At 49.3% G+C, this 19441-nt stretch overlaps 2 protein-coding genes across 2 annotated transcripts; both read left to right on the top strand.

Annotated features, from left to right (window-relative positions):
- Nucleotides 1-1856: 1856 nt before the first annotated feature.
- On the top strand, nt 1857-6733 carry N7457_001442 (ATP-binding cassette glutathione S-conjugate transporter YCF1; the record flags this gene model as incomplete). The annotated part of the gene is made up of 5 exons (XM_057172488.1): nt 1857-2144; nt 2220-5974; nt 6032-6255; nt 6318-6409; nt 6470-6733. 5 exons carry the CDS (start codon nt 1857-1859, stop codon nt 6731-6733), a joined length of 4623 nt encoding a protein of 1540 aa, XP_057036391.1.
- Nucleotides 6734-16973: 10240 nt separating this feature from the next.
- N7457_001441 (uncharacterized protein) lies at nt 16974-18680 on the top strand (the record flags this gene model as incomplete). The annotated part of the gene is made up of 4 exons (XM_057172487.1): nt 16974-17063; nt 17117-17318; nt 17372-17767; nt 17824-18680. The coding sequence occupies 4 exons, from the start codon at nt 16974-16976 to the stop codon at nt 18678-18680; spliced, it is 1545 nt and encodes a 514-aa protein (XP_057036390.1).
- Between the last annotated feature and the right edge of the window lie 761 nt (nt 18681-19441).

The raw sequence follows: 19441 nt of genomic DNA, 5'->3' as shown, positions 1-19441 counted from the left end.
TTGTACATAGGCGATCTTTGTCTGAAGGTCTAGGGTACCTAATGTGGAATTTCTTATTTCTTATGTCGGAAGTCTAAATCCTTTCCTAGTGGATACCCGAGCTTTCATTTCTACCTACATGTATGTATCCAAGTAGGAAGTTATTGATGGCTCAAATACGAAGTGACAGAGAACTAAGTCTTATATATGATCATTACTTCTAAGATCCATCGAATTGAAAGATAGACTGGGATTGGGCCTTTTCTTTGCTCGACTTCTAAGTTGGTCTAACCTAGCTCTTGATATACTCTCGTATTTCGTTCTGATTATCATATATACAAATATGAAAAGAAGCAGTCCAGAAACCTCAAAAGACTGGCATTTTGTTTGCTAATGATTATGTTTGGAACACGGGTCTCTCCTCAGGAGTCAGGGTACCACATTAGGTAGACGTTATATCGAGTCCTTATAACTCAAATCAACCTCGCGTATTTGATTTCCCGGCTAACTTACCGCTAACATCTTTATTGGTCGAGACTGTAAACTCGAAAGTCCCCTATCAGTATTAAATCTTGAATCTATCACATGACTGGTCTTATTATGTAGGACCCCTGGTCACCTTGGCAGACAGCTGTGCTCACCATGTGCTGAACATTACATACTCGACGTCCACAATAAATACAACCTCCTGTCATCGATATTGACAAAATTTCCTCGCAACAGCAGCTTCAACAGCAGAGTATTATGGCTGCACGCCGACGGCAAATGCAGATGATGACTGCCAAACAGCAACCCGATAGTGACAACAGTAGAAGTACTCCTTCTCGGCAACAGATACAACCTCAGTTAGAAATAATGGGCTCCAAGTATGATCATCTACCCATACAAGAGCCGCCGATATCAGCTTTTTTGAACGCCTTAATTTGGTTGGTCAGGTTCCAGAGGTTTTCGAGTCTTTTCAATCTGCCTGCCGGCGTGGCCTCCTTTCTATTATTCAATCCATTGTTTCATCCAATAACCTCACACCCGCTTTTCTGCATAATGGCCTTGCATGTGCCCTACGCCCAGGTAGTATTGGAATTGTTCGTTGTCTCCTCTCTAGTGGGGCACTGATCCTTCGCAAGACTCCGTGCATCATCTTCTTCGCCCCTTTGGAGCGTCAAGTGGCTGTTAGAACACGGTGCAGACTCACATGCAAGAGGGAACTTTGGTAGCGCATTTTGAATAAGCACGAAACTCGGGTGATAAAGACACAACAAGGGTTAAAGATACGTTCGTTGGAGGAAATGATTGAACTATGAGGCCCACCACAACATAAATATATAGCACTCAACTAAGAAGATATATCGTGCCATCAAGTGTTGTTAGTTGTAGATCGAATTATGTTATTGAAACCAATCAATTTGAATTAATTCTTGAAATATGCCCCTACAAGCCAACAATCAAAGCTTTCAAGTTGAAATATGCCGATAACCTTAGAAGCAGCCGCATCCCGAGGTCGGTCTTAGTGGCAGCTTATCCCCGAGGATTACGTCGTTCCGTGTCACGTGAACATGACTTCAAAAATTCGATTCGAAGCACTGGAGCATAGAGATATACCCAGGCAGTTGAACCATATTATACAACTCTCATGCAAGAACTTCCAAGAACCATGTCTTCATGTGTACTTACATCTTGTAATCAGTTCGGTCTCATAGGTGCGCATTGGCTCCGTAAGCAGCCCCGATTTCCCCATTAAAAAGTGGAGCTCGGTTTTGCTTTTACTAAGCAGGCTAGCTCTCAAGGCGGCATCTCCCTCCGTCTTCTCTGCAAGTTAGTTCTCTATCCTTTCTTTGTTGTGCATAGAAAGGCATACAGGGACGAAGTCGCTACGAAAAATGCTGGATGGCCAATCCCAGGTGGTCCTGGAGGCGTCCCGCCCGGGGGACCTCTTGCATTCCCTTGGATCAGCACTCGACTCCCGGCGACAGCCTTTCTGTACCGATAGCGAGGGCTGGGGCCCTCTCAGCCCATCAACATTCGATATGACACCATGCTTCCTTGACGTGATTGTGGCAGTGGTGGCTGTCTGGGGCACGTTGGGTGGACTGGGGGCCTTGTGGTTGTTATTGAAGAAACGGGTTCCGCAGCCCGTATCGAAGAATTGGCACTTCTACACCAAGTTGGTTAGTACATACCGCACACGTGCAATCCCGTGGATGCCATATATAGTTTATTGACTGACATTCCTGCCACTATAGGCTGTGCTCGCCGCTCTCATCCTCGTCACCGCTCTTCAAGTAGCGATTCAAGTCCAATCAGACCTAAAAGCCTTTTGGGCTGATTTTCGATTCTGGTCCACAGTCCTGACGATTGTCTCGCTGGGTGTGATCTTCTCGGTGCAATACTTTGAACACTGGCGGAGTAGACAACCTAATGGAGTTGTCCTGTTCTACTGGCTCTTCTTCAACATCGCCTATGCCATCAAACTCCGATCCATGGTTGCGCGACATGCATATGTCGACCGACTCCCTTATTTCATTTGCATCAATGTTAGCTTGGGTTTAGCTTTGTCCGAATTCGTGCTTGAATATTTCGTGCCGAAGAAGCAAAGTGCCTACGATGCGCTGGGAGACGAGGATGAATGTCCCTACAACTATGCCGATATCTTCTCGATTCTTACCTTCGGTTGGATGACACCAATGATGAAGTATGGATACAAGAACTACTTGACCCAAGATGATCTCTGGAATCTCCGCCGTCGCGATACCACTCAAGTCACAGGCGACTGCTTGAAGGAGGCATGGGAGGAACAGCTCAAGAAGAAGAACCCGTCTTTGTGGGTCGCGCTTTTCAAGGCCTTCGGTGGTCCGTATATGCGTGGCGCGATCATCAAATCCGGAAGTGATATCCTTGCTTTCGTGCAGCCGCAGCTCCTCCGACTTCTCATCAGCTTCATTGACTCCTATCGACGCCCAGACCCGCAGCCTGTCATCAGAGGTGTCGCCATTGCCTTGTCCATGTTTGTTGTTTCGGTCTGCCAAACTAGTTTCCTTCATCAATATTTCCAGCGTGCTTTCGACACTGGCATGAGAGTCAAATCAGCTTTGACTGCCATGATCTATGCCAAGTCTTTGAAACTTTCAAATGAAGGGCGCTCGACAAAGACGACTGGCGATATTGTCAACCACATGGCCGTTGATCAGCAGCGTCTTGCAGATCTGACCCAATTTGGTACTCAGCTTATCTCCGCACCTTTCCAAATCACCCTGTGCATGGTCTCTCTTTACCAACTTGTTGGACCGAGCATGTTTGCCGGTATCGGTGTTATGATTCTCATGATTCCTCTGAACGGTATCATTGCTCGGATGATGAAGAAATTGCAGATTATCCAAATGAAGAACAAGGACTCAAGGACTAGACTGATGACCGAGATCCTGAACAACATCAAGAGTATCAAGCTCTACGCCTGGAACACGGCTTTCATGAACAAACTCAGCCACATCCGAAATGATCTTGAGCTGAACACACTTCGCAAAATTGGAGCTACCCAATCCGTTGCCAACTTTACCTGGCAGTCTACTCCTTTCCTCGTGTCTTGCTCTACATTCACCGTTTTCGTGTTGACGAGCGATAAGCCTTTGACTACTGAGATTGTGTTCCCTGCCTTGACATTGTTCAACCTGCTCACATTCCCGCTTTCTATCTTGCCCATGGTCATCACATCTATCATCGAGTCTTCCGTAGCCGTGAAACGATTGATAGATTATTTCACCGCAGAAGAGCTGCAGACCGACGCTGTTCTCTTCCAAGATGCCGTGGCCCACCCCGGTGACGAGTCTGTCCGTGTGCGCGACGCCTCATTTACTTGGAATCGTCATGATGGAGTCACCGTGCTGGAGAATATTGACCTTAGTGCACGTAAGGGTGAGCTCAGCTGTATTGTTGGCCGAGTTGGCGCTGGAAAATCTTCTCTTCTCCAGTCGCTATTGGGTGACCTCTACAAGACTCAGGGAGAGGTCGTCGTACGTGGTCGCATCGCATACGTCGCCCAAGCGCCATGGGTGATGAATGCCAGTGTCCGTGAAAATATTGTCTTTGGACACCGATGGGACCCAGCTTTCTATGACCTTACAGTGGAAGCCTGTGCTTTGCTCGATGATTTCAAAAACTTGCCTGACGGTGACCAGACCGAAGTCGGAGAACGTGGAATTTCTCTTTCCGGAGGACAAAAGGCACGGTTGACACTCGCCAGAGCTGTCTATGCCCGCGCTGATATCTATCTCTTGGATGATGTTCTCTCCGCAGTTGATCAACATGTTGGACGCCATATCATCAACAATGTGCTCGGCAAAACTGGTCTTCTCAGTGGCAAAACCAGAATTCTCGCCACGAATGCCATTACTGTCCTGAAGGAGGCTGATTTCATCGGCCTGTTGCGGGACAAGACGATTATTGAGAAGGGAACTTATGAACAACTCATGGCCATGAAGGGTGAAATCTCCAATCTCGTTCGCACTACCATGATCGACTCGGACGACGAAGGCACTGTTAGTGGCTCGGAGGATCTCGCTAGCCCTGAGAGTTCAGTCACGACTACTATCATCCAGAATGGTGCCACTTCAGACAGCGAAGAGGGAGAACAACCAGGTGATCTCATTCCCATCAGAGTAGGTCACAACGAGGCTCGCAGACGGACCAGTACAGTCACCTTGCGCCGTGCAAGCACCGTGAGTTGGCAGGGTCCCCGGCGCAAGCTGGGAGACGAGGAGAACGTTCTCAAGAGCAAGCAGACCCAGGAAACATCCCAGCAAGGCAAAGTGAAATGGGATGTCTATGGTCAATACGCAAAGGACAGTAATGTTGTGGCTGTGGGTGTTTATTTGCTTGCTATGATGGCTGCCCAGACTGCCCAGGTCGTGGGCAACTTCTGGCTGAAGCGATGGACCGAATATAACGAAGCCCACGGAACCAATGATCAAGTTGGCAAGTTCATCGGTATCTATTTGGCACTTGGCTTGGGATCATCGCTCTTGGTCATTGTACAGAACTTGATCCTGTGGATTTTCTGCTCCATCGAAGCATCTCGGAAACTTCATGAGCGGATGGCGTTTGCGATCTTCCGCTCTCCCATGAGCTTCTTTGAAACCACACCCTCTGGTCGCATTCTCAACCGTTTCTCAAGTGACATTTACAGAGTCGACGAGGTACTTGCTCGCACCTTCAACATGCTGTTTGCCAACTCTGCCCGTGCAATGTTCACCATGGTTGTTATTGCGACTTCCACTCCGGCTTTCTTGATCTTCGTCATCCCCTTGGGCTATGTCTACTTTAGTTACCAGAAGTACTATCTGAGAACCTCTCGCGAGTTGAAGCGCCTAGACAGCGTCACCCGAAGCCCGATTTTCGCCCACTTCCAGGAATCCCTGGGTGGCATCTCAACCATCCGTGCCTACCGGCAGGAGAGTCGTTTTGCTCTTGAAAATGAATGGCGCATGGATGCTAACCTCCGGGCTTACTTCCCTTCCATCAGCGCTAATCGCTGGCTTGCCGTTCGACTCGAGTTCATTGGTTCAATTATCATTCTTGCATCTGCTGGACTTGCTATCGTATCTGTTGCGAGTGGGACTCATCTTTCGGCAGGCATGGTTGGTCTGGCCATGTCATACGCTCTTCAGATCACGCAGTCTTTGAACTGGATTGTGCGCCAGACGGTCGAGGTTGAGACTAACATTGTGTCCGTTGAGCGAGTGCTTGAATACGCCGCCCTCCCGAGCGAGGCACCCGATGTGATTTTCAAGCGCCGCCCTGCCATTGGCTGGCCAGCTCAAGGTGCGGTGGAGTTCAACAACTACAGCACGCGGTATCGCGAAGGACTCGATCTTGTGCTCAAGGATGTGAACCTCAACATCAAGCCCAAGGAGAAGATTGGTGTTGTTGGTCGAACAGGTGCTGGAAAGAGTTCGCTTACCCTGGCTCTTTTCCGCATCATTGAGGGCACTCAAGGAAATATCAAGTAAGAGGATATCGCTGCGACCTCTCGTCTCTGATTTCTATACTGACACAGCAATAGTATCGATGGACTGGATGTGTCTACGATTGGATTGACTGATCTTCGTGGCCGCCTTGCTATCATTCCTCAAGATCCTGCCATGTTCGAAGGCACCCTGAGAGACAACTTGGATCCTCGTCATGTTCACGACGACACCGAGCTCTGGAGCGTCATTGATCATGCGAGATTGAAGGACCATGTCTCCCAGATGGAGGGGCAGCTGGATGCTCAGATCCAGGAAGGAGGTAAGTCAACATTCGAATCTGAAGATTGCCTGAGGCATTCGGCTCCTAACACTATGATACAGGCTCCAACTTGAGTCAAGGCCAGCGTCAGCTGGTATCACTCGCCCGCGCTCTCTTGACTCCCAGCAACATCCTTGTTCTGGACGAAGCAACTGTAAGTTGATTTTGCCCCCTTCTCGTTATGATCAACAGTTTGAGCTAACAAGAACGATAGGCCGCGGTTGACGTGGAGACCGATGCACTGCTACAGCGGACTCTGCGCAGCAGCATCTTCTCTGATCGGACCATTATCACCATTGCGCACCGCATCAATACCATTATCGACTCCGATCGGATTGTCGTTTTGGATAAGGGGCGAGTGGCTGAATTCGACACGCCTGCGGAGCTGATCAAGAGTGGAGGCAAATTCTACGAGCTTGCCAAGGAGGCTGGCCTGCTCGACAACGACGGTGCCATTGCCTCCTCGCAAATAGCGTAAAAGCTAATCGGGAGCAGTGGCCTCAAAGCTCCCCGCATTCCCTAGCTATGCCAAAGGATTGCTCAGCCAGCCTGCCACTCCACCCCCTGAAGATATTCCACCAACTTGCTGCAGGTTTGAATGGCTCGGAGAGGCCGGGGGCGCTTTTTGGGTCGCTCGGGCCGATCCTAACAGCTTCTGGATGCTCATTGCTCCGTTCACAGTGCCGCCTGCATGGATCTTGCTCATGAGCAACCTCCGTTGGCCATTCAAACAGGCCTTGGTGGTTCTAGTGTGGCGCGGGCGTCTGTGCATATCTGCATGTACATGCACGGAGTACTCCGTACTGAGAGAGAAAAGTTTTTCATTGCACAGCTCAGGGGGGGGGGGGAACTCCTGACAGGGATGGGTAGGCATAGACAAACGGAGATAGTGGCTCAACTGTTCCGATTTTCCTGTTATGTAAATTATTATGCTGTCTCCAAGCCTCTTTTGTTTTGTTTCATATTGGGATGCTGGTTTGCCTCCATGTACGATCGAGGACATCCGATTGGATTGGCCCTGCGAACCAAAAGAAGTAAAAAAAGCGATTCCCTTTCATCTTGCCTTTATTGTTTTCTTGACTATGTGATCAAACTATGACCATGCACAGTGTCTTTTTTTCCTTGTTGATCTGTGAATAATAGGGAGTTTACGGACATAACCACGGGGAACAGTGCCTAGACCCCCAGAGAACAACGTAACTCTGCATAAAACTAGATGGACAAACAGCTCTCCTCTACCGCCAGCCAACACTTGCGATGATTATCTGCAGTAGCGCCGAGTACTAAACGTGGCGGTGACATCTTGATATCCCATCAGAACAGCCTCTGATTGTAGCGGTGAAACCCCGCCAGCTGGCTGCTTATCCCGGGTGTCTGTTCGCCGACCTTGGGCTCAACATTCGCTCAATGTATATATATCGGGCTTCTTTAGTGTGCTAGTCAGCATGGTGGAAAGGATGGTATGATGTCCAGATTGTTGCCAAAATGCGAAACAAGCACACTGCATCAGCATCGACGCACCTAGGCCCTCACCCGCCATATGACCATCCACCGTCTTCTCTCTGGTTCGACGATCACATCCTGGAAAATCTGTCGGGGAAAAAAAATGAATATACCGAGTTTCAATAGTATACGAGCCACCTTGACCTCCTTGCTGGATGCAAAACAGAATCTCCACGCGGCCGTTCGTTTCGTGTACATGCAATGTGGGACTATATGTAGCCGAGATGTACGGATCAGGGGCAGTGAAATTGCCACATTTTCGTTTTTAGCGGATGGTTTGGATTGCCTTCTATTCTATAGATAGCCGAGAGTAAAGTGGACGGGGATGTGTTCGGAGTCCTTCCGTGTCGATGGGCGATTAGCTTTTTGCCCTTGAGAGGGGCAAAGGAGGGGGAACTGTCATAGTCTCGCCCAAGCCCTATACGGCGTCAGATTGCCCATCTAGCGTAGATCATCCCACGCCCTCTGGACTCCGTGATGATTATCAATCTCGAAACACAAGGAATGGTGTAAGCGTTGGATATAGGCCATGATTGAATGCTCGCGTGGGAGATGAGACCTCCCGATCGCACGGTCATCCCCTCGACGGCTCTTTTCCCCGTCTGAGCTTTGTGATAGGAGATTAATTGGTCATGGACCTGCGTTCAGGGTATGTTTCAGCTCTCCAGGACCAAGGTAAGGGGTGTGGATGACCTCGAAAAGACAATCCTGCATGACTGATGTCTGATGGCTCCACCGGGGAAGCGGCCGCGATTCCTTAATCTTGTTCCATGGACCGTGTTGTTTCGATGGGCCAATAAGACAGGCGCAGATCGAGATCTTCAGATCTTCGGGTGACGCCAGGTTGTGTACCTCGACGAAAGAGGCAATGGGGGGTTCCTTGGTGAGGAGATCGATCTGGCATGGACATCATGATCAAGGTTTGCCGGTATTCCCGTACGGAACAGAGGATCAGTCGGGGGAAGAGTTGCGCTTTGGTCTCATCTGTGGACGCCTTTTTTTTTTTCTCTCTCTCTCTCTCTTTTCTTTTTTCGGATATGTACCGCTGTACGGAGTACACTAGCCATTATCCACATGCACTTTTCGCTCTTCGTTTGAAGTCCAGTCCTTGAAACAAATAAGCGCCGTAAGTCCCTGTCAACCGAGAGCGAACGCCGATATCCCCGCTTGGGTCGATCGTACATATGTAAGTGCGGTACGGAGTCCGACAGTGGCCGACGATGTGGAAGCTGCTTGTATGACGGAACGGGGATCTGTACGGAGTAGAAACTGTCTCGTAGGCCCACTATGCGCGCTACTGTAGTTCAGTGGTCCTCTGCAAATCCAATATGTATATGTCGTTTTACCGTCAGCAATCTGGAAAAGATTTCCTGGAAAAACGTAAAGAAGTTGTCAGACTTCAGATCAGCCTGCATGGTACCTGCTCCATTTCCCGATTGCTCCATATTAACCCCTCTATACTCTGGACCGTTTTTGGAAGACGTTGCAGGAAGGTGCATAGGATCTTAGGCTTGACAAGTGTCACTTGCGAGGCTTTTATTGGTAACAATATACATACTTCTTCCCAACCTAATGGCTTGAATGACCCGCAGCCTTATCCACAGAACCAGCACGGAAAACTCCGTTCTCCATATGATATGCTCCATCCACTGTTCAAATCAACATTTGGAATTACTAACCGAGGAAAAATTGGAACGGCGGCTCCTGCGTCACAGCTATGATCGACTCAGCCTTGAGGGGAAGAGAGGGGGATCCAGCCCTGGTGGGACATACCCACAGCACAGCGTACAGCGACAATCTCATGCACCATGCGGCCAACTTTGGTTTAGAAGGCCAATGTGGCGGATGGAAGGATCGCTTTTCCCGTACCCCGAACGTCTTGGCCCGCCTCGGGGAACAGGAGGAAGTGGGAACAAGATGATGATCATTGAAATGGGGGGGGGAAGGCAATGAAATGTCTAAAGTTTGATTTCGCTTGACGTAGAAAGCATTCGGGGTTTGCTCGGATCCACGGGGTGTATTCGGCGTGGTTTGGTGAGTTGGCAAAATGGCAGAACGGAACATAATGTGGATAAATCCTTAGTTGTACATTGCATACGGAGTACGGAGTACTCCGTATTCAGATCAGAAACAAGTTAATTTAGATAAATGGAGCCGCGGAGATAGAAGTGGCTCATGGTACCCTCGATGCTCTTTGGGAGAGGGGGGAAAAGTGGGAAGCAGTGCTCCGTACGGAGTACTCCGTACTCCGTACCGATGCAGCCCACAGTCAGTAGTTGGTAATAATGGCTTACACCTTAATTATGGAGCTGGGAAGTTCGAATATCTGATGCATGTATTTGTCGCTCCCAAACCCGTCTTCCCCAGCCACTGATCGCGTGGGAATCGGGCCTTCCCGGTGACGTGGTGCAGAGAACCGGACTCCCCGGGATCGGAGAGGAAGAGTTGGTGCGGAATACGGAGTCCTCCGATAGGATTTTATGATATGGCCTCAATTCTAGTCCTTTTCCCTTTTTTTCCCCACTCGCTGCGAGGGCGTTACCATCGAACCCGACTTGAGGAAGTAGAGAAAAGACGTTCTCAAAGTACATATGTACAATGACATCGCTGCAGCCATACCCATTCGATCGGGACCAAACACAGATCTCGGGATCTCCAGGGACGATCTCGAGACGCCGTTTCGGGAAATTTCTCCGTCTATGCAGGCGCCTAGAACGAGACTGGACCACGGGAGTGTCGTGGCAATGTTGACATTGGCCCGCGGATGAGGAATCGAAGCACACTAGAGACTAGACTGGCGAGCTAGCTCAATTGCTGGGAGGTGATATTCTGCGAAAAGTGGAAACGGAAACAGACAAAGAACATTGTCAAGGCGCGAGCGATCAGAATGCAGTTGAGTGGGTTCGCTAAGATCTTTTGAAACCAGAGTGGCCCGGGGAAGATGTCACAGTTCCTTCCAGCAGAGTTCGCACCAGAATGGAGAGTTTATTTCCGAAGGATGGCGCAATGATTGGCGGCGGGTGCAAGTTGTGAAGAAAGTACGGAGTACGATGCAAGGACCTCTAAATTCTGAACCCCCAATGGACGGGCTGGCCAAGCCGCTACTCCATCCATCCCATCCAGGTATCTGGGATTCGGATTTTCTCTTGAATCTGATGTAGGGTCTGGGGCTGAAGACCCTCCCCACTTGGCCCTGTCGCAGGGAACTTAGAGTCTAAGTCTCCCAGGAGAGGAAAGTTTATCAGCCCTGAAGAGTCCCCAAACCAGCGCTTCGGTTCAACCACCAAACTGTATGTTTAAGCCTCCTTTTTGATATCAGACCATGTCCCGGCCTCCCCTTACATATGCAGAGAATTTCCACGTTCCTTCCGATGAGCCCATGGGAGGCGCGGAGTAATTCCCCGCTGCAAGGGTGTCTCCTGACTATCCCAGCACTACTCCGTAAGCGAGTCCAGGCAATGGATAATGGGCCCACAGGCTGGCGTGGACCGCGGACCATAGAAATCCAACCGACCAATCTGAGCAGGCACAAAATGCGAACTGTGCAAGGTCCATGTGTCATGGCCACGCTCCTGGGCCTAGTGCGCCAAAGCTTGGGGCATTCCGCAGCCATCCGCCAGAGTCGTATTATCGAGATCCCTACGGAATGGACTACTCCGTAGCTTCAGACACATACAAATCTCGGTTAAGAGATTCGTGCGACGCGAGTATTTTTTTTACTCCGTACAGCTACATTGAGGTCTATACACAGAACCGTTCTCCACCTGCAACACCACGGAGGTGAACAATAGCTCAACTGCAGTATGGTTGCCCCGACCTGTAGGAACGCTCGATGGTATGAGCGGCCCTTCGGCCCGTGCCACACTGGAGAAATAATTTGTTGGTTTCATATTGCTTTTTTCTTTCCCTATGATATGTGTCCACCCGGAGAACAGAAGGAGTGCATATCCATTTCATGTATTTAGTATTATCGAAAGCCACCACACGAAGCATATTTATAACGCTATTTTGCCTTGCAACGGGATAGGAGGCAATGATCATTGGGATTGGCTGCCCTGAGCTGAGAAGGTGCTACGATCAGCGGTACTATCCCTAAGGGGCACACACACACCGGACTTTTGTTGGCGATCCTCGTCCAAAGTGAGCCGATCACTACAATCAGGTTGGCCAAAGCCATCGATTGTAAGGTGTCGCTTCCTGAAACCGCTAGTCTCAATTGATCTCATCATATACAGTTGAATAAAGGGGGCACCAGGTCAATTCTAGTCTGTATGCCGTACTCCGTACTCCGTACCCAGTTCCAACCCGCTGGGTGCAGAGCAAGAGACTTTTGGATCCCCAACTTTGACCCTTCCGCCGGGACAGCGGGGAATGCACTAGACCGTATTTGGTGTTTGACAGCTTTACTGCTGCCGGACCGCCATCCCCGACCCGCTCCAGTCCAATGGCTGGGTCGGGTCGGGTCGAGTCTGGGCCCTAGGCTTGTAGCGAGATTAGATTTTCGACGAAAGGGGTAGGTCCAGGGTTTCCCCAACTGTCCTCGGGGGCTTGCGATTGGTCGGCCAAAGTACAAGGGCTGTCCTTCTGACCATGAACGCCCTGGAAATCTTGATATTAAACATAGAATATTGATCTGGGGGTCCGAGGCGCTGCGGGTCCCGGCTACGGCCCCAAAACGCCCCGACAAAGAGGTGGACGCTGGATGACGTAGAACCTGCCTTTTGTCAGTCCGATCGTGCTCGATCGATATGCATCATTGATCGATCGGGGTTGCGACCGTTCGGATCTGCGCAAAAAAATGCATGTGTGCCTTTTTGGTCTGTCTGTTTGGGTGTCCTGACCATCCTACTGGATTCATAGGCCCTAACGTTTTTCAGGCAATACGAGGATACTTTTACGGACGCAACTGTCTATTTTCTGACCAGGAATATGGTCTGCTTGTCTGATTTCGAAGATCTATCCGTCATGGGAGCCGGTTGCCTCTCAATAGTACTTTGGTAGCACACGGAACATGCAGTTGAGGAACAGCCAGCTCGCTCTTCCGCCTGATACTCTCTGTACGATCAAACTCACACATTGTATACACTATTACCCCCTGCTCACAGGTTCCCCCTTTCACTGCACGTCAACTCGCTCAATCGATCGAGATGACATCTAGGCCGACTGTTGGACAATCGAGCTTTGAAGCGCGCTATATTTCGTAAACATGAAGTACACAATTTGTCAAAAGACGCCCAGAACCCTGTCGAAGGTTCCTTTATACAATTTTTCAGCTCCTTTCTCCCCGTAGCGGTGTACCGAACCCAAAAACGACATCAATACTCCATACGTCCATCGGGGACCTTTTCTCGAGCGTTCCAGAAGTGGGAGTGCGACACCAACACTACTGACGTTCTTTTGTAATGTAGATCTCCCAATGCCAACCCTAGCCAACCCCAATCGAGGCATTTTTTTTTTGAAGTCATCCTCATCCTTTCGACCAGCCCCCCCCACCCAGTGATTTTCATCCCCCGCCAGTGCACACCCGCTGTCACATATCCGCCGAGCCCGCGCCTCATTTTGAGGTTTCAGGCTGATTGCATCAGCAAACCAGCCCCGGACCCTTTTCCGAGCATAGCGGCAATAGCGGTCACTAGATTAATATTCGGCGCTGGTAGGATCAGGGTGAATTGTTTGCTTTGAAACTAGCGTGACCAAGCGTGACCAGAATTGACAGTGCCAAGCGCTGTCAAACTGACGTTTGTCGGGGGTTTCCAGATTGATTTAAATTTTTCCCCCAGGGAACATCCATGATCGCAGTCCCTTGCTGCATCTTAAGTATGAGAGAGTTCATTGAGCACCCCTCTCAGCTGGCATGGCTCGTGGCGGTGCTCGAAATAGCCGAGCCACGTTGTGGCTAACCCACGGGACGCCCAATGAGAAGGTGGCAGATGCTGGAGATCGCTCTGGCATGTTCCTTCAAAAAAAAAAAGGGGCGTCATAAGTCTAGACTCCACCATTTTTTAATTGAAATGGAATATTGAATCTGAATCTGTACGGAGTACGGAGTACGGAGTACATTCGGAGTAATCCGCGATTTCAAATGTAACTAGGACTTTTGTGTATTGATTTATTTTTTGGGTAACTATCCGATCCAACATCCATCTCCAATTGACTCGATTGACAGGCTAAGATAGCGCGGCGGCTAATCAGACAAAGCAAACAACCTGGAAAGTGGCATGGGTCAACGGGGCACAAACAAAGAAGTAGGTGATCATCCCCGAACACTAAAAGCCAACGGCTTGACACTATCCATGACATCTCCACAAATCGGGAAGGATTTTGCGACGTTTTCTCGCATATATGTTGTACTCCGTATACCTACGCCTAATTTTGCCAGGGATCTAAGAAAGAGAGGGAAAAAAAGGACAGTGTATCGAGGGCTTCAGCTTCTTTGCATCGATCATCGGTGTACTCCGTTTCGATGAGATTGCTTTGTTCTACACCCTGCGGTCATCCGAGGGAATCTACTTTGCCCCATTGGCTTTTGCGTACGCTGCTCCCTGCAATGATTTGCAAGGCGATGCAGTTCCGATCTGTTAGTGCTTCTGTAGGTATGGAGCACTTCGTACGGAGAAGACGGCTCGGCAGTTCGAATATTTCAAGGTTACCGTAGGCAGTAAATGGCATTGATCGGACTGATCAGATGGAGACAATAGTCAAAGTACACCATCACAGCGGGGGTTGATCGTGCATTACGGAGTGGAAAAACAAACCCCAAAAAGCAAACTTGGCCTCTTGCAGCTTCCCCGATCTAGCGTATGTTGTATATGGATAGTTTGAGATCGAGAGGATGTTTCCCCTGTTACGTCGTTAAGATAGTGCTACGGTGTATGTCGGAAGCTCGGAGACAGTAGACAAACTCCGCCATCATTGGCGCTCCTTTCTCCTTTTCCGACATTATTGAATGGGCTATCTTCCAAGCCAATTTGGGCCCGGTCATTTAGTTTCAAGATGGTAAATTGGCGTTAAACCCAGGGTTGTAGTCCACCAGGCGGGAGATGGACGCGTTGACAGGATCTTGGGTGGAGTGTCCCCTTCCCCTGGAGTCTTAGCACAGACCCAGGGGGAAGACACCGGTGGTAACTGAGCTTCTGATTGGGCTGTCACAAAAGGTCCCCGAACGTCAAAAAGTACCACGACTAACCCACCGTGGGATAATTACTCGAACCATTTTGCGACCACTTTTCTTCCCCGAGGTAGATCATGCCGTAGTATTGGGATATGCCAAACTGTTTATTATCTCGATTCGTCTTAGGGCGCTTTTTTTATATTTTTTATATTTATATTATTATTATTTTTTAATTTTTGACATTCGAATTTTCTCTTATTTCACTGTAGGCGAGAGCGACGGTCGTATACCAATATGTACTTTGTTCAACCCCCGCTTTGCTTAACTGATTTCGATTTGGTTTTTTATTACTGCAGACTTGCAACGGTTGATCTCAGGGGTTTGGACTCTGCTCAGCTGAAGCCCGAGGTCATATATGCATTTGGCGGGTCATTGGACTGCTTTTGGCTTGCCACCCCGACGTTGCTGTCAACGGAGATCGACAGCTCCGGGAATATTCAAGACCAAAAATAAATAGAAAAAAAAAAAGAAACACAGTGACAGATTATCGGCGAGTCATCTCCCAGGATCCAGGATATTGGGCCCTGCACAAGCCGCACCTTGATAGGTTCACACAGAAATGGAGAAAGGTGGATTCATGTCTTTGGTTGGTTGGGGTTGCGAACACTAGTGCCGGGGCACATTTGCGTTGAGATCCGATGATCGAGAACACCAAATGTTACAGATAATATCTGAATCCATGGAAAGGTTGAAGTAATGGGTTCGCAGCAATATGTAATCTAATAGGATAATGTAGGCATCATCTTCCCCGGACCCAAGGGGAAGACGGACGAATCGCTGGGAAACGATACTGGGATCTGCAGGTTAAGAATAGCACCCACACGGCGTCAACTCGGCCTGTGCGCCTCCCCGGGTGTTTTGGGTGCCTGACAGCTAGACGCGAGTGCTTATTAGGAACTCATTTGGGAGGACATTACGATGTGCGAATCTAGGGTCTAGCCCGGATGCCTCGTATACCAATAGTAGGCCCAGGGATCTGATCCCCTAGGGCTCACTGCCCAGGTGACCAGCCATGAGGGTTGTGGGGAGGGTCGATAATGAGCGCCACTGGGAATAATAAATAGGAATTCGTTAAAAGGGAAAAACGGAATTCGAAATTCAAATAATCCTTATAATAAAATCAAATTAAATCAAATCAAATCAAATAATCAATACCTGCGATCTACAAATAGTGGGAACAGGGATCCTGGATCGGGTCCTCCAGACTAAGCTACTGCACGTCCTTGAAGTGCGCCAATCTCGCTGCATGCATACGATCAGAGACCTTCTGGGATCATCCAGGTATTGTCTTTTTGATTTTTCTTTTTTGATTATTACATTTTCTTTTGATTTTTTGGGGATTTTCTCGTGCTTTTGTCACTCTACACGTTAAAGTCTGGAACTGAAAAAGGCTTGCATATCCCCTTCTTATTTCAGTTTCTCCCAAAGTATACTTCCCCGGCTCTTTTATTTAAAGACCTTGAACCCATCTTCTGAACTTCATATTTCATTTCCAACTATCCCAACCCGTTCGTTTACTTGGGAACACAAGAACACCGGAGGCTTCCTTTCGTTCCTGCATCCCCGGCTACCAGCAGTAACTGCAGTCACCCGTCATCCCCCCATTGAGACACTTGCACATTGTCGTCTTGAAGAGTGTGAGTACATCCCGCTGTTTGCAAGGACGTGATTGGAACTCGTGGTCGGGTGGACGGCGTTTGTCCTACCTGTTCCCGCTCCGGAGCGGATAGGGCTTTCCCGCCGTTCGTTGTCCATGATTCCCTCCCCGGGGACGGGTTGATGCTGCCGAAGACGTTTAGGAGCCGTGAACTGACTATCTGTCGATAGCATTAGTACCAAGGTCCTACCAACCTAACCCACAACCCCGCCACCCGAGGAACACTATCTATAAAGAGATCGACTTTTCCTCGAGCACAGCCAGAACTCCTCTCTCTATATCGCCTCTGATATCTGTATGCACTATATTGGTTGAGACTTTACTCTTCTCAAGACGATTGCGTCATCTTCTACCTTTTCCACCTCGACATCTCCGCTACACGACGCAATGGTTTACAGTAAACCCAACCCCACCTCCGGAGCCATGAAGAGATCCGCCTCAGCTCTTGAAGGGCCTCCCGGATGGGACGTTGTTCCTGTATGTCTTCTTCTTAACCGAGCCTCTGGTTCCTCGCTGACTTGCTGCACCAGTCTATGATGACCCACTCTCGCTCATCATTCCGTCCTCCTTATGCTCACTTTGCCATGATTTACCTCGACCATGACGGCAAGCTTAAGGTTGATGAATCAGCTTCTATTCAAGAGCACAACTCCACTGTCTTCACCCCGGAAGTCCGCCAGAACTTCCTTGAGATTTTGGGTGAACGCATTGGCTACCATGTTCCCGTTCGCCGTACGTCATATTCCAGCTCCTCAACATTAGTATATACTAATATCGATATACAGAGACCATGGACTCTTCTCCTCGTCGGGTGCGACGTCGCAAGGGCAATGCTTCTGGTCTTTCTGTCTGCGATGATCGCCTGAATGAGCAAGGCTCTGACAACGAGGACTTCTCTAATGCGTCCACTGAAATGGTGCCTCTCCGCATTGGAGATGCCCAAAAGGTTATGAGCTACTACGAGGGTGCTCTCAAGCACTTCCAACAGCTTAACTGCCGCATGGTTGCTAAGGCATTCATTAAATTCATCGAGCCTCGCAAGCAGGTCCGACACCCATACAACGGTGGCAAGCCCCCACCAGGATCCGCTCCCGGTACTACTGGCGACCCAGAAAAGACCAAGCCCGAGTGGTGGCCTCCTGGTGTCATGCACAAGGAGCCTGATCACTTGAGGAAAGAGTGTATGATTGCACCTTCGGTGTCATTGTTAAGAAGCTTGCTAACTCGCTCCCTACAGATCGCATCGAGCTCTTGCTTCACATTATCCGCAAGCTCAGCTCTTACGGTATCACTGCCGATAAGCTCAAGGATGTTGCTGGCGACACCAAGAGGAGCTTGAAGCACGCGTCACATGTTGAGATCATCTACGAGATCCTCCGGGTCCGCAAGATGGAGGAGCGTTTCGAACGAGGCGAAGTCGATGCTAATATGGTCGTCTACACCATGAACCGTGGTCCTAGCCCCAAGGGTGATGAGGAGGAAGACTCTGCCGACGCACCCTCCTCAGTGACCCTTGAGGAGCCCGAGCACGCCAACCAAGGATTGATGACCCCTATCTCTACATTTGAGCAAGTGTCCGCTGGTTTGACCACGCCCATCGACGCCATTTCCTCCGCACGCTCCCTCCCTGGCAGCTTTTCCATGGCAGAGCCTCTCACCTTCGAAAACCCAGCCCGCCAGGACCGCCCATACTATGCCACCCCACCCCAATACGCAGACTCATTCTCACAGCCCATGCTCAACACTCCTGTGACGGCAGAGATGATCAGCCCTCACGATGTCTCGGCCTTCGACTACTCCGCTCACAGCTCCTTCTCGGGCACCACTTCTGATCAACGCGCAGGAGCTGCCGCCCACTACGACCCCTGGACTCCCTCCTTCCGACAGAATCTCTTCAGTTCTGTCGATTATACTACACCCGCAACCACTCAGGGTGTGCCCCAGCATTCAATGACCTACCAGATGCCCATGGTACCACACATGCATGACATGTCCCACCATCACGCCCAGTCTCACATGGACCAACGATCCCTGCCTTTCCGCACAGGATCACTCGGTCACCCCAATGGGATGCCTCTCTCCCACGTTGTCTAAATGACTGGGTTCGATCCTACTCTGGAGGGTGTTGTCACGAATGACGTTGATTTACAGATGGCGATTCAAAAGGTGCATGGGTCTGGGCATTAATGAACATAAACGAGTGATGGCTCTGATACACAATCTTAGCGCTTATCATTGGGCTTTGTCCGGGGAGTTGGTATACTTTTTATTGGAATTTCTTGTGGACTTCAAAACTTGGGAGGTGTCATGTTAAGAGGAGCTGGTACACATTGGGGGGGTTTCGTTTTTGTTTTTCTTTTGGATATATTTGCTCTGTGGTTTGCGATTCTCACATTCCGGTCTTTGCTTTTGTTTTGTGGGGTTGTCTTCTTGGATCTTCTGTTTTGGCCTCGCCCCTCTTTCGCAGTTTTCTTTTTCTCTTTTCTTCTGGGTTTGGCTTTTTCTTTTGCTTTGTTTCTTTTGTTGATCTGCTTTAGCCTTTGGTGGTTTCGTTGTTTATATGCGTTTTTCCCCCCTCCAGCTTGGATGCCTTGGAGCTGTTGATAAACGAGATTTGGGTAGATACTTGGAAATCATTCTGTCAATATGATGCATTCTCAAATAACTCTTTATATTTTCCCGTCAAATAGCTTTGCTAGGGGTATTCCTGGAGTCCTACTAAGTAGTGTAGATTACCAAAGTTTGTTACTTGTATAGCTGGAATGAGGTTTCGCTACCTCGGATGAATTTTCTGGGCTGGTAGATAACTGTCTCCGAATTATGGCTTCATCCTGCCAGATGGCTGAAAATGTAGC

The sequence above is a fragment of the Penicillium paradoxum genome (genome assembly GCF_028828445.1).
Source record: "Penicillium paradoxum strain IBT 22861 chromosome Unknown utg000002l_segment0_segment0, whole genome shotgun sequence".
Taxonomy (NCBI): Eukaryota; Fungi; Ascomycota; class Eurotiomycetes; order Eurotiales; family Aspergillaceae; genus Penicillium; species Penicillium paradoxum.
The sequence above is the reverse complement of the archived record's forward strand: the minus strand, read 5'-3'. Positions and strand labels throughout refer to the sequence as shown.